The sequence below is a fragment of the Plectropomus leopardus genome, chromosome 11 (assembly GCF_026936395.1).
Source record: "Plectropomus leopardus strain MGB_pleo_1.0 chromosome 11, ASM2693639v1, whole genome shotgun sequence".
Taxonomy (NCBI): domain Eukaryota; kingdom Metazoa; phylum Chordata; class Actinopteri; order Perciformes; family Serranidae; genus Plectropomus; species Plectropomus leopardus.
In genome coordinates, this window is record NC_142186.1 from 24633039 (window position 1) to 24659099 (window position 26061).

General features: G+C 39.6%; 1 protein-coding gene across 1 annotated transcript; it reads right to left on the reverse strand.

Moving 5' to 3' along the window:
* Positions 1–10893: 10893 nt before the first annotated feature.
* Positions 10894–25734, reverse strand: gnl1 (G protein nucleolar 1). Its single transcript, XM_042489336.2, has 12 exons — positions 25512–25734; positions 24275–24422; positions 22799–22935; positions 22525–22676; positions 20385–20456; positions 18825–19017; positions 18515–18613; positions 17101–17283; positions 16674–16852; positions 16207–16390; positions 14115–14255; positions 10894–14004 (listed from the first exon to the last, which is right to left on the reverse strand). The coding sequence occupies exons 1-12, from the start codon at positions 25582–25584 to the stop codon at positions 13739–13741; spliced, it is 1827 nt and encodes a 608-aa protein (XP_042345270.1). The 5' UTR covers positions 25585–25734; the 3' UTR covers positions 10894–13738.
* Between the last annotated feature and the right edge of the window lie 327 nt (positions 25735–26061).

Genomic DNA, 26061 nt, shown 5'->3' on the forward strand with positions numbered 1-26061 from the left:
CTTTGCCCTGAACTTTTTTTTTCCCCATCTTGTCTTTCTTTTTCACAAAATATGCTCAGTCCCTCCATGGAGTTTTAGTTTGTTGTCACTAAACCTCCTTCTTTCCCTCCTCCCTCTCTACTCATTCTCGATTTGAGTGAAACTAGTGGAGCATAAAAAGCAGGTCTGATCCTGTGAGGAATTCACCGAGAGAGTGAGAGAGTGAGAGAGAGTGAAGGAGGCAAACAGAGTGAGAATGATAGAAGTTCAAGTTGTATTGCACTTATGAGTCAGCAAGGACACCAAAGCACTCAGTACGATAGGTGAGAAGAGATAAAGAAGAGAAAGAATGAGTTGCCCGAAACATCAATGGTCTGTCAAAAAGAAGAAAGAAGGTTTCAAAAGAGATAAGTGTGTTAGAAGTTAAAAGTCCTTACTTTAAAAAAAAAAAAAGGGTTATTGCATTCAGCAGAAAATTACCATTTTCATCCAGAGTTTCTGTCAGGAGGGATGATGGATGATCTATTTTCTGTCATTGCGACTGCGTAGTCTGAATTTATCACCTCTCATATATCATTATAGTAAAAAAAACAAAAAAAACAACAAAAAAAACAGAAATCATCTGAATTAGATATGGAAGTGTTCAACTCAGAGGCATGGTACAATACACACACACACACACACACACACACACACACACACACACACACACACACACACACACACACACAGAGGCAGCCTGTCCACCCCCTGTCATGGATTGACAGCTGTGCAGGGCTGCAGGGTTCAGACAACACAGATCAGTTGCAGAATGCGAAGCTTGCAGTATGTTGGGAACCGGCGTAAAACCACATACCAAGCATACTACCCTCCCAAACTTCTCCATCAGTGTCTTTTTCACTGGGAATATCCAAAACCAATAAATGTCTGATTCGATTCGCAACGGTCAGCGAAACCTCGAGAGAGCCCCATAGCTCCTTTCACTACAAAATTCCATCTTTTTTCACAAGCATGCGTGACTTGAGGTCCAGGTTTGATTTAAACATACATGTATACATGTGTGAGAGTCTACATCCACCTCGGTGTTCCCCCCTAATGTGTGTTTACTGTGACTCATCTGTGCTCTGTCAGTATTCGTGTCACAGGCCCCGGGGCAGGTTGTATTTGATTGGCCCCTGGAGAGGATCTGTGAGCGGTGGAGGTGTCAGGGGGGTCACAGGGTCAGCGTCTGCCTCAGGGGAAGGTTTCTTGGGTGGGGGTCAGGGTGGGCGTCACAGTCTTGGAGTTCTCTTTTAGGTACCCGGTGAGGAAAATGCTTGTGTCAGCTCCTCTCACTTTCCACAGAGCTCCCTGACTATTCTGTGTTTGCTCGCTGTTGTTTTTCTATTTTTGGGTTCGAGATTGTTGATGTATTTTCTCGACAAGAGTCTACACAGTCAAGCTGGCAGCTCTGTGAGGCTGTGCTCAGGCAAAGAGATACTTTAAAGGTTCAGTGTGTAGCATTTAGAGGGATATATTGGCAGAGATGGAATATAATGTTTTGATTAGTGTAAAACCACAAAAGGAATCGTTGTGTTTCGTTAACTTCAAATGAGCCGTTTATATCTACATATGGAGCGGGTCCTCGTTTATGGAGATCACTGTGTTGCACTGCCATGTTTCTACAGTAGCCCAGAACGGACAAATGAAACACTGGCTCTAGATAGCATAGCATAGGGCAAAAACTGATTTGTAACATTAAACTGCTTTTTTCAGTGTTTTTTGTTCTGGAGAGGAGGAGACCTCTGTAGATAATTTAGCTCACTCTTAAGTTATCTGAGATAAAAAAGTGAGCACACATTAGCATGTGCTGGGCTAGCAGCCTGTCTCTGAGATGCCAGACTGTCAGCGAGACACTGATTTGTGACATGAAACTACTTTATTCAGTAAAAACCTCCTGAACAATGAACATCGGAGGAAATCTAACTGGGAGAAATTTCAGCTAGCTGCAATCGCAGTCCTCACCACGAGATGCCAATAAATTCCTTTAAATGTTACGCACTGGTCCTTTAATTTCCTGATATTTGTGGAACAATTTCTACCAAGACTCATGTTGCCTTTTTTTCTCATGTTTTGGACAGGAATCACACAAATTTGCTCACATTTCGAAGTTTAAATACTTGTGAAAGGTTAATGAAAGCTGCACAAGAAAAGTGATGTCGCTCTAGGTTTCAAAGGGTTAAATTCTACCACACATTAGCTGAAGCTGTTTTGTATTGAAGAATGTCCTTATGCCAAAACATATTCTGACATTAATATAGCTCATAAAGTATAAAGTGGTAGTTTGTAGATGTCACATACAAAGAGGCAATGGGATTAGAATAAGATTAAGCCAAAAGTCTGGGGATCACCAAAGTTATTGGACTACTTTGTTTGGCAATCATGAATGTTTTTACAACATTTTGTGGCAATCCATCAAAATACTGATTAGATATTTTAGTCTGGAGCAAAAAAACAGTCAACATTACCATGCAAGAACGTCATGGCCTTAGTTTAAAGTGTTGTCATTCTGTCAAAAAAAAAACAACCCATCGCCTATAAAATGGGCTCTTATGTTTGTATTTTGTGTTTTTAAGGATCTTGTAAGAAGAAATTACTATTTTCAAGCATCCTTTTCACTCCCTTGAAACCAAACATAGCTCACAAACACAGGAAAGTACTGCTCAGATTCATCACTGGCAAACACCTCACAGGCTCTCTCAGAGTATCTGGTGGACGAATCCGATCCTGCCTGGAGTGTCCTTGTGATCATGCAGCTGGATGTGTGTGAAGTGTGATGAGCTCAGTGTTGTCAGGGGAATGTGAGGAGAGAGGGTGAGGTGGGAGCGAGGCAGAGGGGAGGTGGGACTGTTGGGTGTTGGTGTGGTGGTGGTGGGGGGGGATGACCCCTCACACAGTCAGGAGTCCCTGGAGACCCTCTCAGCTGTAGCGGTGCACTTGTGCCTCCTCTTCCTCATGGCTGGAGGTGGAGGAGGGAGGGGAGGCGAGGGGGGGGATGCAGACTCTTTTTGAGTTTCAGGTTTCTCCCCCCTCCCCTTAGAAATCCCCTCTGTACACATGAACACACACACACACATCTGACAGTGCGGAGGGCTAACAGCCTGTGCTATGGCATTTGGGAGGCTCCTCTACAACTGTCGCCCTCTGTTCAAACTGTGCCCCCTCTAGGATTTTACTTCCCCTTTTTCCTCACCCCTTCCCTCCCTCCTCTCCTCACCTGTCTAAGCCAGCCGTTGAATGAATGGCCTCCCTTTCTTCTCCAATCTCTCTGCGCTGCTAACAATAGAGCTTTGGGAATCATTCACTGTAACCACCATCGGATGTGCTCTGATCTTCTTTGTCTGGCCCTCCACCCGACTGTCTTTACCAATTACATGTTTAGCCTTTCCACACCCCTGGTGTTTAGCTCAGACAGTAGTTTAACTCAGCCTATTGCTGCCTGAAACAGCCATGTTGTGTTCCCTGGGGTGTGTGTGTAGAGACATATAATTATAGCAATCCTTTAATTATTTTAATTAATATTCAAATTGGACAAAGCCCAAGGGAGAAGCAAAATTCAGCTAATATACCGGAGCAATTTTGAACGCCTTGCCAGAGGACTTTATCTCCATGGTAACCCAAGTCTGATCTGCTTCCCGTCTCCGCTGCTGGATCTCAAACTAGCCTTTTTTTTTTTTTTTTTTTTAACTTTGAGGCAGACTGTTGCTGGCTCCTTCCAGTGAGAGTGAATGTTGTGGCGGATTGGAAGCCACTGAGGACGGGGTGGGTGGATGAGGAGGGTGGTGGAGGGGACTCAGAGGGGTGCGAATGAGTGCCATTGCAATCCAGTGAGAGGTGGTGCTAAAAATACCTATTGACACATGGGCTCCGACTCACAAACAGGGTCACAGACAAACACACAAGCCAGTGACCAAAGAGGTCTCATTCATGCACCAGCAGGCAGAGAAACACACGTACAGCATATCAGTGGAACTATTAAAATACATAAAGCCGCCACTATTTACTGTATAACTGAACTGTAAAATACTGAATCCCTCTGCGTTTGCATTGGCAGTGATTTGTGTTTTGGAGAGCTCTGTGTCAAACAGAGAGCAGGGCCTTTCAACAGTCAAGCACGAGTCCTCTGAACAAACAAACCCAGCTGCCATATTGTGACCCTCCACAGGAGGAATATGGGAAAGCTGCTCTGTACACATTGTATTGAATGCTCACTGTGACAAATATTGTTTCTGAGTTTACCTCACAATGACATGCTGCTGGGACTGTTTGCCAAGCACTGATCACCTGTTTTATTTTTTTGTGTGTGCTCAGTTTACAGAGTCATTATCACAAAATATGGGTGTGCCCTTCACCTGGATGAGATTTTCTGAAACAACGATGTGTTTCTACCACTCAGTATAGACAAGTCTATTTGTCCCCACATCTGGACTGACAGAGAAATATTTGACCTGAAGGGACCTTAAAATCAGGTTTATTCCTAAATGTCAACAGCGCTTCAAAACATTCAAATTCTCACATTCTTTTAAATGTGTGCCCTGGGCAGATTATCAGTGGTCGAAAAAGTACTCAGACACTTAACTTAAGCAAAAACACACACAAAAAACATACTATCAAGTACAGGCTCTGCTGGAAAATGTGATTAAAATACTGTTATGGTAAATGGAGTCTCAGCAACTACTCAAAGCGCTGTACAATACAAGAACCATTCACCTTTCAACATATATATATATAAATATATTGCATTATTAGATATTTACATATAACATTATCATCTTATTACTGATAATCATTTTTAATAAAAATCTAACTGTGTGGCTGATTGAGGTGCAGCTGGCATCAGCTTTAATAATATCAGGGAGTTTAGAGGTTCCCAACCAAGATAAATGTCAGGGGTCTTGAGATGGTTAATGAAGTTGTAAATAAATTTCTAAACACAAACTTTAATTTTTGTACTTTTGTTGTGTGTATAATTGTGTGTGTATAATGCATAATTTACCTCTTTTTTAAAAGGTCTCTGGCTAAATAGTTTGGAGACCTATAGTATAATCTTTTAGTTGTGATACATTATTTAATGTGAAATCTTAAAAGTATACTTTGCAGGATTGTGTATTATTTATTTTTAAATACACTTGCCGGCGAAAGTGCCAATAAAAGTAATAGCCAAACACCACCTTGCCTCCTTTTTATAAAGCTCTTACTTCACCTGTGTGTTGTGGGGCTACATGCTAATAAACGTCCAGAACACAGAAAGTGAGAGGAAAAATAAGAAAATACAATCAGAGGGAAGAGTAATGACTAACAGAGGTTACTTTGTATGAGTCTATATATTAGTTTTTAGGGAAATCTTGCACAGTATATCTTTGATCTGAAGCTATAAAATGTAAAGAATCGATGCATAAGAAGACAATATATTCCAATCTTTCAAATTGTAGTTGAGTAAATATACTACATATAGTTATTTTTCATCATATCAGATAACTGTAGTGGAAACCAACATGAGAAGAAGCAGAGGAGGACATTCAATCTTAAGAGGGCCGAGGCCTCGTCACCTAAACAGTGCGGCTGAAGAACCAGGATGCTGACTGGAGGGACAACTGCCCGAGCTGTAAATCAGTGTGTGTGTGTGTGTGTGTGTGTGTGTGTGTGTGTGTGTGTGTGTGTGTGTGTGTGTGTGTGTGTGTGTGTGTGTGTGTGTGTGTGTGTGTGTGTGTGTGTGGTCTCTGCTTATCAGTGAAAAGTGTTCAACTTTGCTAACATAGTAAAATAAAGATTTCTGGCAAAACTTCAGCTGCTTCCAAAGTGCATGGAGAGGGGAAATAGTCTGAAGGGATTTAAAACTCCAGGAACAATTGTAGAGTAAGCAATAACTCTGCTTACTGCAGGTACGAACGCTGATCTGTGAACTGTGTACGCAACAGAAATCATCCCTCATCAATGTTAGGAACTAAGAACATTTACTCAAGTGCTGTACTTAAAGGGACAGTTCACTACAAATTCAAAAATACATTATTTCCCCTTACCTGTGCTGCTGTTTATCAGTCTAGATTGTTTAGGTGTGAGTTGCTGAGTATTGGAGATATCAGCCTTAGATATGTGTGCCTCCTCTCCAACATAATGAAACTAGATGGCACTCGCCAGAAAATACATTTAAAAATTTAACAGCTTTGTCTCTTTTCAGAAATCATGAACCGGTTACTGAAGATAACCCAAAGACCTTGTTGTTAGCAGCACACATCTCAATATTTACATCACTCAGCAACTCACACCTAAACAATCCAAACTGACAAATAACACTACAGGTAAGAGGGAAAATATGTATGTTTTTTATTTGGGGGTGAACTGTCCCTTAAAGTACAGTTTTAGTTTGCACTTTTTTCCCACTTTCTACTTCTACTCCACAACAATTCAGAGTTAACTATTGTACTTTTAAACCTTTGAAACTTGAGCATATTGGTTTAATTTCTTTTAAAAACATGGGGAGAAGGCAACAAGCAACTTAACAAGACATTGCCCAAAATTAAGCAGAAAATAATTTTTAAAAAAATAAGAAATAAAAAAAGGTTACAGAAAATTACCTGAAATATGCACGAAAAAGTTAAAAACTAACTCCACTACATGTATTTAACAGCTGGTGATATTAGTTTGTTTTATTTTCAGCGTAAGGCTTTACATTAAAAAAAACATGATACATTCATAAAATATAATGTACTGTTAAAGACTACATCATCAACTCAAAACTTCTCTGATTACAAAAAAGAGCATTAAAGATGAAAAGAGTACAGATTTGACTTATTTGAGTAGAAGAACTTTTATGTTCTTTAATCATCTCACGACCGCTCAGATTCATTTTGTGACCCCTCGGAAGGGTTTGACCCCAAATTCATGAATCACTGAACTAAATCTGACTCTATATGAGGAAGTTTAAACTTGCTCCACCTCAACCAGCTGCAGCATTAAAATCCTACATGGGCATTGTTAAATTAATGTTAACAATCCAACAGTGTCATATATAACAATATATCACTCACAGGGGACATTTTACTGCAGAGCAAGAACTTTTTACTTTTGATATAAAGTAAATTTATGTGAACTTGAGTAAATGATCTGAGTACTTCTTCCACCCTTGCGATAGTTAGTTACCCACCTTTTCTAACGGTGATAAACCGAACGTGCTTTTAATACCATGTAACACATACACACACTATAAACACCACAAATGAGAAGTCTGCGCACAATGAGCTTGGTGCACCTGTCTATTAACTGCAGCAGAGACTTATAGTAATGCTGGCTTTGATAGCCCTCTAGTGACCACGGAGGTGTACCTGCCAGCTGAGATGTATAACTATAATTTACTGCAATGAGACTTGCTGCAGTTTGGTTGTTTCTGTAAAACCAACAGGGAAATTTGATTTTAGTTTTGTCTTTAAAAGAAACACTTACGCTCATTTGTGGCTATTGTTGTTCTTTGTCACCCAGATTACTTTTTTACAAATTTCCCACTCACTCTTTATCTCACCTGCGTGTGTGTGTGTCTCAGTGAGTGTGTGTGTCTGCAGCGCCCAGGGGACCGTATAAAACCAGACTAATGAATTTTTCTGCTCTGCTTATGCTCCGGCTCTCATATGAAACCAATTCATTACTCCCCGGTCTCACCCACGTTAGCCAGGGTCACATAAGGAGCAGGAATGGGGCAAATAAGAGAGAAGGGGAGGGTGTCCGAGTCCCCACAACAACCTGATTGCGTCATGAGAAAGTTATCCAAAAAGAGAGAGAGGGGAAAAAAAGATCATATTCAAACCACATGGGCATTTTTGGCGTGACCACTGTTGGCAGCAAAGACATTTAACACAGCAGAATTTAATTAACAGTTTTGAAATTTATGGTGTCATGCTCCAGTAAATCTGGGGTCTTTGTCTGACTGTAATTACTGCCATACAGGTTTGAGGGCCACAACATAGTTAGAGCTCTAGCTGGGGAAATTAAGCAGCTCATGGCTCCGGCTGTGAATCGGAAACAATTCCAGATGATTCCTCTCTTCCCTCCTCTGAGTTTATCTAGTCAGCAAATAGCATCTGCGAGCAGGCTACCATACAAGTTGGCACTGAATCCAAATTATGCAAGATGAGGGGTTTTTCCACCCATTTCCATCCCGTAAATAATGATCGTGGCAGTCCTCAGCGGTGATTATCATCATACCGTCTCAGCTCGCTTATGAATGGTGCCCACTGGGTCAGGATAAACATAATGAGATAATAGCTGCAGCCAGATTTACTCTGACAAGAGGATTGGAAAGGCTTCAAGAGTGTGAATAATTTGACAAACACTGTCAGTACAGTCATCCCATAATAACTGACGACTGGTGACAGACGGCACTCAAATGAGACGTAAATCTCAAGGGTTTCACATTTTTAACACATGACTATGGAAGTGATTTTATTAGAATCTGGGAGAGGTGATAATTTATTCCATATGCTTTACAGTTAATAAAAGTGGTGGTGCAGTGGACAATGCTCAGAGGTATGTTTTATTGTTTCAGCCACTCTCTTCCTCCCATGCAGATCCTGTTTTATTAAATGTTGTCATGTCAGACACAGTGGAATGGAAATGAAAATTGGAAGTGCTTTGATAAACAAAAATTATAATAAAAGCAGACTCACAATTTATCCCACTGCAGTGTCTTTTCAAAAGGCTGTTGATTTTCCTCTTCACTCTTGAGGGGTTTCTTATGGGGGCAAATAAATCACATGCAGTGTCTCATGCATTGCTCACAATAAAACACACTGATCAGCCACAACATTACAACCACTGAAAGGTGAAATGAATCACATTGATCCTTTTGTTGAAATGTTCTGCTGGGAAATCTTTAGTCCTGGCATTAATTTGGGTGCCACTTCCCACACGCCACCAACAAAAAGAACATGACAAAGAGCTCAAGGCGTCGACCTGGCCTCCAAATTCCCCATATCCTGATCTGATGGAGCATCCCTGAGATGTGCCAGTGCCCCAGAGCCAAGTCCGATCCCCATTGGGGCCTCCTTGGATCGCACTTGGCTCTGACCTGACAGGGTATGGATGCAGGATTCTGGGGCTTTCCTGTGGTGTCTGACACCTGAGTGTTGGCAGCAGATCCTCCGAGTCCTGTGAGTTGCAAGGTGGGGTACAAGCACTTCCCAAGGAAGCTTAATTAGATTGGGATTTGGGGACTTTGGAGGCCAGGTGGATGCCTTGAGCTTTTTGTCACATTACTCAGGCCATTCCTGAGCAGATTTTGCAGTCTGGAGTTCCCATGCAGGGCTGTACTTGGTCTGCAACTGTGTTTGGTGGGTGGTACATGTCAGGTGGCATTCACATGAATGCCAGTTCAAGTTTCCCAACAGAATATTACATTGTAACCAGGACCCAGTTGTTTAGAAGTAATTTGAACCAATACAGATTAAACAGCTATCAACTGGACCAAATCTTGAAAATGGGTTATAATGTAAACCAGTTTTGGTTTTGCTCTGGATCAAACCTTTAATATGTGTTGCTCAAAACTTTTAAATAGGACTGCAAAGAGTTATTCTGATCCCAGCAGAAGGGTGGATTCAGGGTGAATTTAAGGAACAAAACGTAATATATTTTTTATTTGTTTAACAGTTAATTAAATAAATTAGGTGTTGAAGTAGAAATGAGGCTACCTTTTAAACCTTTCAGTACAGTAAAGTGGAAAAAAAACATTTTGTTCACATTAAGCAATCCTCAAAATAGCTGTCAATATCAAACCAAAAATATTTAGTTACAATCTTGAAGATCCTCATTTCGGTCTCTTTGGCAACACCTATGGCAATAAGTGGTAACTGCAGTGTGTTTTTTTCGCAGACTGCCTGCATTATGACATGTAGTCCTTTTTAGAGCACTGGTTATCCAGATTAGATAATCCTGAAAAGTTTGAATTTGGATCCAGGTGATCCAATCCAGTTTTACTTTGAAAACTTGATACTAAAATAAGTGGTTGTGGCTGATCAGCGTATGCGAGCCTTTTTAATTTTTTTTTTCACACCAGCATTACAGAGGTTAATAGGATTTAATGTTGGACTGTGCATCCATCCACTTTCTACATCTCCCACACAGGTTAGGTTGCAGTCTATCCCATAATGCATCAGGTAAAAGGCAGGTCAACACCTGGTCATCACAGAGCTCAATCACAGTGCCTCAGTAATGCAAAAATATTTAGCATAACATTAGTTTTACGTGTAATTAAACAGCCCCATTTACAAATAATTATACCATGAGAGCTCAAGCTTACTAATTATTTAAATTATTCCTTAATGATTTTGTGGTTGGGTACATTTTACTTCATTTCATGCTATCTGCTTCAAATATCGCCCATTAAGTAGTTTGGGAGGACTTTAATTAGATCTGAGTACAGTGCAGCACTATCAGCAAATCTCATTGTGGTAATTATCTGTCTTTAGTAAAAGGAAGTCCCCTGAATAATTACAAGACAACTTTAACCATAAAGCATTGACATCCCAACGAGAATAAATTTGTAACTGTCTATTTGGCATTCAGGCAGTGTACAAAGTGCAATTAGTCTGACAAAGCTCACCCACACATGTCCGAGCTGTCCACTTTGATCACAGATCTCCCCTAAAAATTTGTCAAAACGCTCAAAGGAAAAGTTAATGTCAACTGTTCTCAGTTTAATTACGTGCATTTGAAATGAGTGACAGTTGGCACAGTGTGTTTCTTGTTTTAATAAAACAATAAGTAATAGAGGGTTCGTTATTAAAAGATCTTTCCCTGACAAGATGTTTAATATTTTAATCATGCATTATCTCACACAGGTTACAAGTGAATCTTAAATGTCTATAAATTAAGAAAAAAGTCATGACATTTATATGGTTTAGAGGATTATTTTCTTTTATTGCAGAAAGCAGTCCAGTCATCATTAGGCGTACTAGGAATGAAATGAGGAATGCAGCAAATAGCCTGAACTCACCTCAAGCCTTCACACCACACTCTCCGGACAATGTCAGTTTTAATTTTTCCAAAAATAATAATAATAATAATAATAATAATAATAATAATAATAATTCACATCAACACAACTAAAAGGCAGTTGTGTTTCTAACAGCATGGTAGTGTTGAGTAACTGCTTTACACTGTACCAATGGTAGAAATGACTGCATGTGGCTGCAGTGTGATGTATTACACAGTAACACAGCACTGTGCTGTAGAGTTCCCTCAGTGGACACATGAACGAGGTACAGCACACGATAATACAGCAATCAGGATTGTAGCGGGGCCATCACACAGGAAGAGAGAGAAAGCAAGACCTGCAGTCAAACAGCAAAACTGCCAGTTTTTCTAAAAATGACACATGGCGTTGATGAACACTGAAAACCATCTGCAGCAGGTGTCTAAACGGCATTACAAGAGCTGATCTTGTAATTGAGCAGTGTGTCAAAGTTATAATTCATAAAACAACACAGATGGAGTGTGTAATGGTATTTATAATGATGAACAGATGGTAACTAAGATAGCCAGTCTCTCTTTCTGTGTGGTTAAAGCAATAGTTCAACATTCTGGTAAATGCACCATTTCACTTTCATGCAGAGTTAGGTGAGAAGATCTCTCAATATATGTACCTTTAAAACTAACAGGTTACACATTATATCTTGTTTGTTTAATCCTATCAAAAATAAAAATTGTAAAATCACAAGTTCTGTGCTGGACTACTTTTTTGGCCAGACACTGTAACTTACTGTAGTACAAAGCCACAAAGTCAGTTACACTTTGGTTTTGTTTGGGTCAAGCAAAACAAGATAATAATGTGGCAATTAGTGAGATTTAGAGGCCCTGGTAAGTGTTTTTGTTGCCTTTGGACAGAGACAGACTTGCTTTTTCCTCCAGTTCCAGTCTTCGCAATAACGCATCACTTCACTCACAAAATGACCATTTGTATCATAATTACTTACCACTTCTTACCTTGAAATTTGTGACAAAAATCTTTACATGCCTCCACGGTGAACAAGAATCCAGGAAAAAGCAAACATTTTTCATGGATTGAAGTTATCAGGGATCACATTAAACAACAAATCTATATCAAAACATGTTTACAAACTCTTACACAACTCATGCAGTATAATCCAAGTCTAATTTATCCAGCTGTATGCTCAGTACTTTAAATACACATCGCTAAAACACTGCAATTTAAAACACATCAGTACAAACAGCCTCATGCATAGCTGAATAGGGTTTGAACTCAGAGCTCATACACACACACTTACACAGCACACTACTCTGCATGTTGGTCGTAGGCGTAAGTGTTTTATATTGTAAGGTTTTTAGTGCAAATGCATGTGTTTGAGAAGTATTGAGCATACAATTTGGAATATACTGCTTGAGTGGTGTGAGAGTTTATAAATGGATGTTTTGATAAAGTTTCACTGTTAAACGTGGTCCCATTTTACTTCAATTCATAAAGAATGTTTGCCTTTTTTGGATTCTCTGTTCAACAAGGAGGCAGGCGAGAAAACAAAGGTTTTTTTTATGAATTTAAGGTAACATGGAGTAAGTAATTGATATACAAAGAGTCATTTTGCGGGTGATGTATTCTTTTTGCTAATCTTACGTCTCCTGTCTCCCACTACATAATTACAGGCATCTACCTTCTCATCTATCTCTCAGGAAAAAACATGAATTTCCCAAAAATGTCAAACAATTCCTGTAACTGATTGTTCAGCAGTTTGTTGTATCAGACCCACTGTACTTCCATTCGCTTACAAACGTGCTGAATAAGTGTAGCCAAAATCCTGCACAAAATACTGTAGATCTCTATCAGCATCTAAGGACAGTTTTGTAGTAGTTAAAACACTACAAGGTAAATTCCTGAAACAGCCTCGTCCAGCAATACAGGATTCAACAACCCTTCCCTCCCCCATCCCAAAATATATATTTTTTAAATTTCCTGTGGACCGTGTAGAAGCACACCAAATAAAACATCACTCCCACAAACAGCATCATCTAAATCAAAACCAAGTTCAGATGAATGAACCTCTAACTGAGCTGAAACACTGGTAACTGTTAAACTGTGTGTGTAAAATATTGGTTTTATTCATTCTGCTCTTATTGTCTAATATCTCCCATCCCCAAACCCTTAAACCAAAGTTATGACAAACTATTGTCTATAAAGAAGATTTAAAGTCGTGGTCTTAAATCTCCAGCTGCTCTCAGAGCCACACGGCTGCTCCAGTGAATGACATCATATTCACAGTGCATCTGATTTGTTTTATCATCCTTTCCTGAACTTTGGCATCTCAGCTGAGAAGTCACTTATTGATACAGAGATTGAAAACCAGTTGGTTGATTATTCCAGGCTGTGGGAAGTTATATTGTTCATTTGTTTCTGAGAACTACATGCAAAAAAAGGAAAGATTAAATCAAACCAAATCCATTCCTAAAAGCAACACTAAAGAACAAGCTTCATGGAAGAACAAGCAGAGCAGAGGCACAGCATGGAATACATAAATACGCTCTGTATATTATAGGGAGAAGGAAACGGGGTGAATTAATTATAATAGATCATGTTAATGTATGGAGATGATAATGACATGGAGAGTGGAGAGGCAAGAATGAAATGAGAAGGAATGCAGATTTAGGGGGAAAAAGGAATGAAAAGTGAATTGGGGTAAAAAGGGAGAAGTCAAGGAAGAGCAACTTCCTGCTCGTCACGTTGTTACTCGCACTCATTTTCACGAAGGACATTGTACATGTTGACAGTGAAGCCAGATGGCTTATCTTCCGTCTGCCTTCGATGTCCAAACCCCTCATCTTCATCATCTCCATCCTCATCATCATCTGCATCCCGATCTCTCTCTTCCTCTGGCTCGGTGCTGGACTCTCCATCATCATCATCGTCCCTCTCTCCTGTTCCTTCCTCCTCTGTCGTCCTCCCTTGCAGGGCCATAATCTCTGGCAGGTCTGGGTGGTTTTCCCAGTGCTCTGAAGTACATAAATAATAAAAAAAATACATTAATTCCACCCACCTGCTGTTTTGACCCTTCAAATACACTCAAAACTGTCATGATGAGTCACAGAAGAGACTCGTTTACCTCTCAGGCAGCTGTAGCCAGGTGGTCTGAGGCAGAGGCACAATCTGCCATCAATTGCCAACCGAAGGAGACTGTTAGCTGCACGGTAAACATCGTTGCGAGCTGCTTTTGCTGTTTTATAACCTCTTCTCTCTGCCCATGCTAAAGAATGAATTGACAGATTGAAGAGAGAGACATAGCAGGTGTTAGTGATTGTATAAAACATCATGGTATAAGCTATAATTAAATAATAAAGTCTGGTAATATTGCTGTTTTTCTAATAGCAGGGATGCAAATTCATCAGGGCTGAAAAAGGTGGCAAAGATGTGAAACCCTAGATTGACACAGAGGTTTGTCACCTCCACCCTAAAGATTTTTTTTTTTAAATATTAGCTTTAAAACAACATTTACAGTCAATTTAAGCATGAAGGTAAAGGGGTAAACTCTCCCTAGAAATAATGTAATCTTACTGATACAAAACGTATGTAAGGTGGACATACGTACAGAGCACTTACAAATACTAAAAAACAGTCAAAGAGTGCAGAACCTGGTCCAAAATTGTATCAAAGTGCATCATATCCTCAATAAAATTCATTAAACAAACAAAAAAACCCACAAATTGCATAATGAGAAATCAAATGAAAAAACACAGCTTATGTTATATTTTGGTAGAAAGAGAGTGAGAGAGAGAAAGAGGGAGAGGAAGAGAGAGACAGATTGAGACTATTCTTTTTTTTTAGCCTGTACTAGAGTCTCAAGCGCCCACTTTCTTTGTTTTGCAGTGTGCCTGAGCCTGCCATTTTTCTCTCCTGGTCTCCTGAGCATTGCCTGAACGATGACAGCCGTACTCAGTAATGTCCATAGCTGCCTGGAGCTTCAGCCCGCTGCAGCTCCACCTGCATCTCACACCTGCTTCTTCAATCTGCTGTAACAGCAGCTCTACTCTAACTCTCTCACCCTGAAATGGAACCAGATAATGAGCGTTCAATTCACATATCGTAGTTTGAATAAATACATCCTCACAAACCTTGCCACCCACCTTGCATTACTCACACAATTTTGTTATTTTGACATCTTGTGTGCATGATTTAGTCTTTACAACAATTACAGCTGCAGTTTGGTCAAAGAAAAAGCAGGGCTTAGATATGACTTTTAAATGTCGACAAACAACCGCTAAAATTAGATGAACAGCTGTCACAAAGTCATTTTAATTGAGCCTTTGTCATTTTCAGTAAGCTTGGCAAATGCTTCCTTCATAAACGGCACAATTAAGCTACTGTGATAAGTGTTTTGTTTACTACATCATAAATAACAGCTCCATTTTAGCTTCAAGTCTACACTCTTTTGTGATGAATTAGACTTATGTTCCAAAACAAAAGCAAAAGCAATTTATTCAAGTACATGGTGGTTACAGCCTTGCTAATATTATCTTAGCATGAAGAAAATGAACCATCAGAGGCTTATGTCATGTTAAGTTAGCTGGCACTTCTGTTGTAATTGTCGGCAAAATGCTAACGTCTGTAACATTATACAAGTGGAATGGGGTGTAACAAACACACTACCTAATGACAAATAACATTAGTACCGAATGTTACATCCAAATTGTGATGACTAACGATCATTAAATCATAACAACAACCTTATCAGGCTAATTAACAGTCCCGAGCTTGACATAATGTCATATGAGCTAATTAAGTCATCATAGCGCTACAGATTCTTACCTTAAGGAATGTGGGCAGTCAAAAAAAAACTGGCCTCTTCAGTCCTCTTCAGTCTTCACTCTCCTTGGGTACGTTGCACGCATCAAGTTCAGAAGTCAGGAGCTCTTTTTTTTTGACAACTAAGACACTTCATCCCCTGTGACCCTGTCCTTGCAGACCCAGATCCCCCCTCTTTTTCATTTGTGAATGGTAAATTTTTTTCCTTGTAATATTTTATTCATAATTGGCCGTGACTCAGGTGCCTGTTTAGGGAAGTTAGCCATTTGTTTCTCAATATTTTGTTGTACCGAGATAGCAGTGAAGGAGCTGAGTTACTGCGTGTACACATGATTTCTAAACTCTTTAAAGCTACAACAAATTAGATAGTGAAGTGTCATGGTGATTCAACTTACCCTCACACACGTCCCAGGCAGTCCAGCTGAGCTCTTCAGACTCTTGGTTTTCATGAGGTTTTTTCTCTAGCAAAGTTGGATGTTTGAGCTTCAGCACAGAGAGAAAAGGGGTCCTTTCGCACAGATAACCAACTGAGCTGTAGGGCTCCTGCAGCTGAGACACTGGGTAGATGCCCGCCAGTATCTAGAGAAAAATTAAACAACATGCAAAAGTAAAAGACCAGCAGGAGAATGAAAAAGATCAATGAGAAAATTCAAAGAGAGGTACAACTTTTAAAAAATGGCATAAACATAGTATCCAAAAACTGAGCAACTGGAAAATAACAAGAAGGGAAGGTATAAAATCAATAATCCATCTTTCCAGAGGTGTGTGTGCACTTCAACAAAATGTATTTTTTATTGAGCCTGGACAGGAAAGTAAACTCAGAGTCACATCTGCTCTCAAGTACACAAAAGTGAGTTTGTACCTGCAGCTGTTTATTGACGCGGGAGGGGAAAACAAGTCCGGGGCAGTCACACAGTTTGACTGTCGGGGTGAGGTAGTAGGTCTGGAAGTATTTGGTGTGGCCTGGGGTTCGAGACACGCTCACCACCTTCCTCCCCACCAGGCTGTTTATCACAGATGATTTACCAACATTTGGAAAGCCTGCAGGGAAATAAGAATGGGTTTAAGATCAGTCTTTCATATCTGCAAATTATGTTCCTGATTTGGTTTGCTGATAATGAAATTGTCCAGGGTATTGGAGAGAAAGAGACTTAATGCTTTGATGCAATTATCGCTGTAAAGTAAAAAAAAAAATCTTTGCGAGATTTTGTTTTGGAATAATTAATAAAACTTTACTCTCCTCTATCTGGCTACAGGGTTTAAATTCACAGTGAAAACCAGATGCATACCAATGCAGCCCAGTGTGAGAACCCCATCTTTGTACAGCTCCTGGGTCGGGCAGCTCATCTCCATCGCGCTGTCACTTTGATGCTCCATCAGCACTGACTCTGCGCCCTCATCTTGTCGCTCCCCATCCTGTGGCTCACCGACAGCATCTCTCTGAATCTTCTGCTCCCAGCTCGATAGATCAACTTTGAAAACAAGAGGTAACACACAAAGGATCAACAAAAATGTGAATATGCAAAGAGTCAAGTACACAGAGTGGACAAGAGACAGATTCCTGTGTTATTATGGATTCATTATGAGTATGCAGGATTTAAGTCTGATTTATGGTTGGCTGCCTAATACTCTTGATGAGTGTTCGCTTGATGAAATTGAAGAGCTGCACAACGCTTTCAATTTATGCACTGCCAAAAGGTTTCAGTCATCTCCATGGTAAGCAGCTTGGCTCCAGCCAGCTTATTTAGTTGTGAGGGTCCAAGGACAGATGGTGTCATATGCTGTAAAGCCCCGAGACAAAGTGTGATTTGAGATATTGGGCTACATAAATAAAATTGAAAGGCATTACATTATATCATCCTAATCTGTATATAGATCCTTCCCACAGCTGTTTGTTTTGTGTCTATATTTGCGCTACTCTGTGTCCTTTTGCATTTTTATAATAGAAGGACTTGACAAAATCAGTGAGTTAATTAGATCAGGTGAGATTTTACACCTATGTCTGGTGGTCAGTGCATCTTTCAACTAAACAAGAGAGCTACAAGGTGAATATGTGACATCCCAACCACACTAAACAACATCATATTTTGGTGTCGGGAGCATAACAAAATGCAAAGTATAGAGAAAAACTTTATACAGTCTAAAAAAAAACTATTTTCTGCCGATGACACTCATCAAGAGCTTTGAGTGCCGAGGGTTTTCCACAGATTCATTTATTTCAGGCGGTCCGCAACTATCAAAACATCTGCTGCTCTTTATAGATTATATATTTTTGGAGCTGGACCGTTCATTGTGAGCGATATCACAATATATATCTTTTGGTTATAAATTGCACCACAATTGGAGTGCAAAGCCTACTCTGGACGAAGACAAAAGAGTAGAACACAAGGTGCAGTGGACGTGAAACCTGATCATTAATAATGGTCTAAGTTTACTTTCACTCGCCTCTGCAGCAGCTCCTCCTCTCAATTATGGATCTGATCAGATAGACTGATCAATTATCCAACCCACTAATCAAACCTTACAAACTGATGTTGAGGGAGAAGAGAATTGCCTGCACTGCATTCACGGACCCACAAAAATGTCCAAATTTAGAGAAGGGACACAGATTGGTAAAACACACGAAACAGACACACAAGATAAAACCCACAATAATACTGGTGTCTGAGCATAAATCGGGCTCAAGAGTAGACAGACACTCACCTCGCCCAGCTGTGATCTCCTGACAGGCCTTCAGGATATCTAAAGGACCTCCAGCGTGACTCCAGTCAGCCTTCTTCCTCATCCTCTTCTTTTGGAGCACTTCAAGTCAGGAGACAGACAGATGGTTATTCTTATCGCAACCAGAGCCAGGCAGGTTATTCTGGTGATACTGCACACGAATAAATCCACTGAGTGACAGGTTTATTTCAATTTCAGTGCCTGTCAGATGTTATCTTTAATGTATGTCAGTCAGTCCTCATCCTATCCCTCCACTTTCTCCCCACCTCCTACCCTCCCCTCTTCTCCTCACCTGTGCTGTAGGGCTGTCCAGGGTGGGAGGTGAAGCAGACTATTTGCAGGTGGGGGAACTGGGAGGTCATGTAGTGTTTCCAGGCGATCACCAGTGGGGGAGGACACAGGTCGGCTTTGTTCAACACGAGGACCACCTGCTTCTGGAGATCTCCTGTGATGTAGTGGTACAGGGCTGGAGGGAACTGCAGGACCTGGGAGGTTTAAATGAGGATACCCCTTAATAAAACTGTAATTCTGGTCCATTCGAAAAATAAACCACTAGATCATTTTCTTTAATAGGAACCACTCGACTTGTGCTGTTTTTAACTTAACATTATCAGTGGAAACTTTAAATAGAGAAAGCTAATTCACTGCACATGAAGTATATCTGCTTTAAAAGTAAGAATAAGTATGTCAGGAGCTCATGTTTTATAATTAGAACCAAAGAACTGGGTTTTATTTTAACCTGACTTCAAATCAGGAGGAGAAAATGCAACTGACACACCGAAAACACGGAAGCATCTTGACCATTTTCACATTAGTTTATCAGCAAAACTACAAAAAAATGTGGATAATATTTAATGAGGCACTTATGAAGGAAAACAAATGATCGATCGGAAATACTGAGAGACATTGCTAAAATTAAGTGCTGCAACTGTTGCACATTGTAAGCACTTTCCTTAATCTATCAATGGAAACAGTAATGATCAATTAACTGATTAATCATGATTTAAAAAAAAAAATCTCACATGCTTATGGTACACAATACCAAATGTGTTTTTACCCTTAATCAAAGCTCACAGCAACATGCTGAATCTTCTCTGACAGCATTGCACAGCCTTTGAAACATAAAAAAATGTAGAGGCCTTGGCACATCAAACATACTGAATATAACTGGAAAATGTTTGCTTGCTTCATTTTTTCCGACGTCACCGCCAAGCTCTTCTAAAAGGCCCTATGATGGCCGTCTTTTCATTAAAAAGATATATTGCGCACTTTGTTTGCAAATGCTCGTCATTGAAACATGCTTTAGCATGCATTGTTTATATTTAGAATCAGACCTTTATTTTATTGGGTAAATTTCCCATGTTTGATCAAATTCTTGATGACCCATTAATTGATTGTTGATTAATCATTATCATCCCTAATCCAAATACAAAATGTGAGCATTTAATTTGTCATCATAGTTTCAGCATGTGTATGAAGCCGAAGTAACGAATGGTATAGTTGAATTTCCGATTTCTTTTCTTTTTCTTTGCTTCAAAATCTATGTTCATTAATAGCTGTTTTCAAATATTTCAATCTTGTTCATATTACTTTGAATTTGTCTTGACACTTTCCAAGAAAAAACTTCATAAATGTGTCCTCTCATTCTAGAAAATAAGGTCTGTTATAATGTGATCAATTGTTTTGGGTGACCAAATACGAAAACATGACATCAAAACTTTAAAAATGTGTCAGGTAAAAATGTACAAAGATAAATGATAAACACCATGCCATTTATTCAGATGGATGCTGACTGTGTCTCCATCTAGTGGTTAGTGTAATCCTGCAGGCTTTTGCTTACAAAATCACCTACCGGGTGCCTGATGTCCACGATGAGCAGGATGACATCTGACATCTCCAACACTCTCCACAGTTGCCTCCATGTCTAATAGAGAGAAAAAAATGATTAAGGCAAGGTTTAATATCGCACACAAAATAAATTAATGCCTCTGAGTTCACAATTTCTTGTCATATCCAGCCTAACAGCTTACTGTGAAAGATGTGTAAAAGATAAAGATTTATTAAAACTACTTTAAGATAATATTTATGATTGCAATGCCCTGTTTTAGTACTATAAAATTAATGTCTAGCAGCCTTTTTATAATTGTGTTATATTTCCATCACTCTGATCCTCATCTCCAGATTACTGAGAGTCACTTATCACACCAGCAGCTGCTCAAGCCCTGCTTCTGCTGTGATGTGCCTCCTGAGCTCAGCCCACGCTCTGAAATTAAATGATCTGCAGGGTTTTATGATTTTGAAAAATAGTGTTGCCATTTTCACAGCCTGAAAATTAGCAAAACTGAGGAGCATTATAATGTGTAAGGTACAATAACAGAGGAAAATACCAGACAATGCTCCAACACGTCAGAAAATTCATGCGGATCTCCACATGATCCAACTTTACCACGGTTTAATATTCAGCTCATGGTACGTCCTGGAGTTATTCGCTGGATAAAAGCCTCAACAGTTATGTCTGTATCACAGAGTCTGCTGGGTAATCATCCGTTAACAGGCAACTCAAAAACAATCAGGATTACTTCACGCTGTTATTGTTGTCAAAGGGTTTAACAGGATTCATAAATACTCATTTTGCACAGAGAAGGCGTTGGCAGTCTGAGCATTTAAAGCTGAACCTCAGATCCAGAAATAAAAATGGTTCTTTGGCTGCTACCTACCACTCTCAGCTCAACAAAACAATTAATATTGAGGGCAAAGATGGTTAAAAGCAAGTGTGTACACCAGAGAACGTTAATTTGTGAACTAATCCTGGTTCACAGGATAATTGGTGAGTTTTGACCCTGATAGCTGGGTGATTTAATACAAAGAATGGAGTGGATTTTGACTTGCTGGACTAAATGCTGGGACTGGCATATAATTGCTTAGACTGGCAAATTATCTGAACAGGCGTTAAATATCAATAGCAACTGCCATGCTTCTGGCAATGCGCAAATTTCCAACAAGTCCTCTTATGATTAATCTTGGTAAGATTTGACCAATCTCTGAGTTAGTTTAGCTTGTTGACACAATGTTGACGAAAACAGGCGCCATTCTCCATGCCCCACATCAAAGTTTGATACATATACTGATACAAACAGAGCCTTTTGTCCATACTCTGAGTTCATTTTGTCTGTATTTGTGCATGTTTTCTGAGAGCATTCAGATATGGACAAAATAGAACAGTACAACCAGAGATGTGATATTTTCATGCATTATTGAGATTTTTAATGTTTTTTATAAAACTGATATTTTTAATATGATTTTATGTGAGTTATATGTATCATGTAATGTAGTGTGTTGTGGTGTTAAGTTCACCTGCTATTGACTTCCTTTGAACACATTCTTAATGAGACTTTTTAGATGTGTATATATACGTCTTGCTTGTTTTGTTGTATGTGGACCCAGGAGGAGTAGCTGCTACCTCAGTTGCAGCTCATAGGGATCTGATTAATGAATAAATAGATCATGGAGGCAGTGTAGCATAGTTCAAGTAAGATATGACCACAGGACACAATGAAGACATTTTAAAAATGGCAAATCAATCTGTATGCCAGTAAAAAAAAACAAAAATCCTTCGTCCACATGTCACAATGAATTTTATTGGCCTCACAGAGCACTGCTGACTACGATGTTGCCTCCGCTAAAAGGTACATTATTACAACCTCTTCAACTGCTGCCAAGTTTGATGCTGTCAGAAACTTTTACCACTGCCCTCTAGAGCCTTCTAAAGCAAACCTATGCAAACCAAAAGGATGCATTGAAGTGTGTGGGAAGTGACTGTCATGACATTTGAAATTTATATATCTATTTTCATACATCAAGGGGGCACAAATGAGCCTTAACTGTCTGTCTGAACAGGCAAACAGAAAAAAAAGAATGAAAGGGAGGTTTCTGGTCCAGCTTTGACCCTTTGATGGTCGAAAACCCTCGAGTGAATCGGTGAAGGGACTTACCTCCAGATTGTGCTCAAAGTGGCTGAGAGAGCCAGCTGGGTTTCTGCAGTGCAGGTCGTCCAGGTAGTCTCTGTACGACTTCTCCTCTTTCCTCAGCAGGTTCTCTCGTGTCATCTCATAACTCCAGGACGGCCGTCGTGGGAAACCAAGACCTGGTATTGAATAATTAAATTTCAGAGTGTCAAGCAGCGACCCACTCCATTAACCTACTCTGCTCATCTGTTTGGCTTATTTTGAGGCTGTCATGTGGAAGGCATTAAAAAAATGGGCAGACCCTTCTCTGAGGGGTAGATGTCATTGATGTTGATCTCGAGTTCTTTGTCTGAGACTGCCTGCAGCACCTTCTCTCTGGCCAACTTCTTCCTCTTTTCCACTTCCTCCTTACTCTCTTTCTCAAAGTGCAGTCGGAACCTGAAGAGATGAGAAGGGCATAAATAAAGCTACTTTTAGTCTTTGCCTGGAACTGGGTTGCTAAAAATTGGTGACTGAGATCATGTTCCCAACATGCATCTACCAGATGATCTAGATTTAACTGCACAGCTAACACATTATGAAACAGACGTCTGAGTCAGTTGGATAATAACACTGACAACACTACTGCGCTTTCCACAGTCAAATAAGGGCAATCAAGAAAACCATATTCAATCAAATAAATTCACCAAAATACAGTGTTGAAAAACTGGTCTATTTTTCATATTGGCAGCATGCTGTAACATTATTACTAAGGTTAACTATAAAAGATTATCAATTTAAACATATATTAAAGCATCCTTCTGCTGCTCCAGGCAATGCATCTTAGGTACCACTGAGTGTCAGTGAACAGACTACTACCACTACTATCTACAATTTGTATTTATTTGTTTCAGTTGAGTTTTACATCTTTCATGTTTATCATTATTTAATTAAAGGGACAGTTCAACCAGAAAATCAAAACCATAGTTTTCCTCTTACCTGCTATATATATAAACCTAGATTGATTTGGTGTGAGTTGCTGAGTGTTGTAGACATTAGCCGAAAAGATGTCTGCCTACTTTTCAATATAATGGAACTAGATGCCACTCGGCTTATGGTGCTCAAAATCCCCAAAATAAAAACACAACAGCAATGTCTCTGTCAAGAAATCAGAACCTGGTTACTCAAGATTATCCGCAGACTTGTTGTGAGCAGTTTCATGCAGGAATTATTTTCTCTCTACCAAACTAAACCCGCAACCGTATCACTCCTTAGTAGGAAGCATGCATCTACAGCTAACTCATCCAGCACCACAGAGCTCGCTAACATTACAGCTCAGCCAAGGAAGACACCATTATGTTTACATCTCATGCTGTCACAAGCACGAGCCTCTCGTCCATTAGTAGATGCACGCATCATTCTGCATGGTGATTCGATAGGCGGGTGTAGGTCAGTGGAAAGAAAGAAAATACTACCTACATGGAAGTGCTCACAACAAAGTCCATGAATTATCTTGAGTAATCGAGTCATGATTTCTTGAAATAGACATTGCTATTGAGTTCTTCAAATGTACTTTTTAGTGCATCAAGCACAACAACCCAAATGGCATCTAGTTCCATTACATTCAAGAGAAGGCAGACATCTCTACAGCCTATAATCAGCAACTCAAACCAAAACAATCTAGATTGATAAACAGCACTACAAGTGAAAAGAAAAACATGTGTTTTTGAGATTGGTCTGATCTGTCTCTGTAAAGTAAATCAAAGGAAGTATTAGTAATGCAGCAGCAGAAACTCACCTGTTGGGGTCATATCTACCTTCTCTGCTGAAGGGCTGTTGATTTATTCTCCTAACGTCAGTGGTCTCACTGTCTGAGGTGTCCGACTGTCGCTCTCCTCCTCGCTCAACACTCGCATTGCGGCTGCTTGGCCCTGAGCCTGTATCACCTTGAAGTCAAGGGCAAAGGTCAGAGATCACAGTCAAACATCCAATATCAATATGTTGTGTTTCTAAACAATCAGGTGCCATCAGCCCAGTACCAATCTATGAGGAAATGTGGCATATTCACAAGGATAAATGCTGACATCTTTCATTGAGATGACCTGCAAAGTGTTTTCAGAATAGGAAATGCCAAAACAAATAAATAACAAGTTTGTTTCAAATTCTATACTGACTCCTCAATGGCTTTCTGCGTTAATGAAGTTACTGGCTTCGGTATGATATGACCTTGATTTTTTTTTACCTATTAATGCATGTTCTGGCATGATTTCATACTTTTTTCTTTCTTTTAATTTAAATCCCAAGCTGCTCTTCAGATATATAAATAAATGCATCTCTAAAATGTTTGTGTGCAGAAATTTGTGCACAGATATATCTTGATTGACATTTGCTTGTCGAAATGAGTTAATACTGAACAGACTGGCGTTGATTTGAAAATGAATCATTTTCTTACACGTCATGGTACAAATCAACTCTGATAGACTCAGAGAACTGTTAAAAGTGCGTTGTTGATATGATATTTATTCACATTTCAAAAATGTTCAGCAATTCAACAGCTGTGACAGGCACACAAACACGTGTTTTGGGAATAAAATGATGTCTTTGCTCGGTTATATTTCAACTGTCACTGTTCAGTGATGTTTTGAAATTGATCTGTATATGACAGCATGGTGCCCAACGGCCTCTAGTAATTTACAGCTCTATTTTGTATTTTAAAGGGCTGACAATAAATAATTGTGCATTTTTGACGTTTCTGTATCAAACGAGTTCGTGCTAACGCTATCTTGTACTATTTACACTCGTTAAGTCCAAAAGCAAGTTACAGCATAATGCTTGTTATTTCAGCTAGCTAAAAGGAAAATTCAGGTTTGTTTCACACCGCTAAATATGTGGCCTTATGCTCTACTTGAAAATATTATCTTACCCAACACAACACAGGCAAACAGTTTGCTGCTTGACTACATTTAGCAATGGGGCACGATCCGCTAGCTAACTGCTAACGCTAGCATGTTAACGCTAACGGCAGATGTAGTTACCTCTCTTTCTCTCCCGTTTGACTTGTAGCTGTTTCTTCTTCTGTTTGTTGCTAAATGGCTTTTTCCGGGGCATATTTAAAAATTAAGGTGGTTAATTTATAAAGCTATATACTGCGTGTTGCTACCTACAGCTTGACACACAGCTTTCTTCTTGACGTTATTTACATGGATGAAGTTTCTCGACTCCTACACTTTTCAGTGACGCCATGTACACTGCAGACCGCAGAGAATGGTGGACGAGACCACATTTCAGTGCTCACGAACTGCCCGAGTTTGGATCACTGTGGCTTTATTTATATTATCTGATTTAGAATAAGCTTTATGCTGAGTAAACAGCCTTAGTCTGAGTATTATTATGTACATGTATCGAGAAAATGTTGACTAAACTGCCATTATACCCCCCCATTTTCGGTGGTACAGTCCACTTTTGTAAACACCTCGCAAATTTGCACATTCCAGCAGAGCAGACATGCTTAAAACAGTATACACCTATTAAGTATTATTAACACTATTATGCATAACACAAGCAGCATAGCCTTTGCTTCTTTGT

Bases quoted from the DNA above. Each gene is read 5' to 3' on its own strand.
- gnl1 (XM_042489336.2), bottom strand. From the start codon at position 25,584: ATGCCCCGGAAAAAGCCATTTAGCAACAAACAGAAGAAGAAACAGCTA. The intron at 22,677-22,798 runs GTCTGCCCATTT...ATTCAATACCAG, and splicing joins CATCTACCCCTCAGAGAAGG to GTCTTGGTTTCCCACGACGG. The intron at 16,853-17,100 runs GTATGCATCTGG...ATTTCCCTGCAG, and splicing joins TCTCACACTGGGCTGCATTG to GCTTTCCAAATGTTGGTAAA.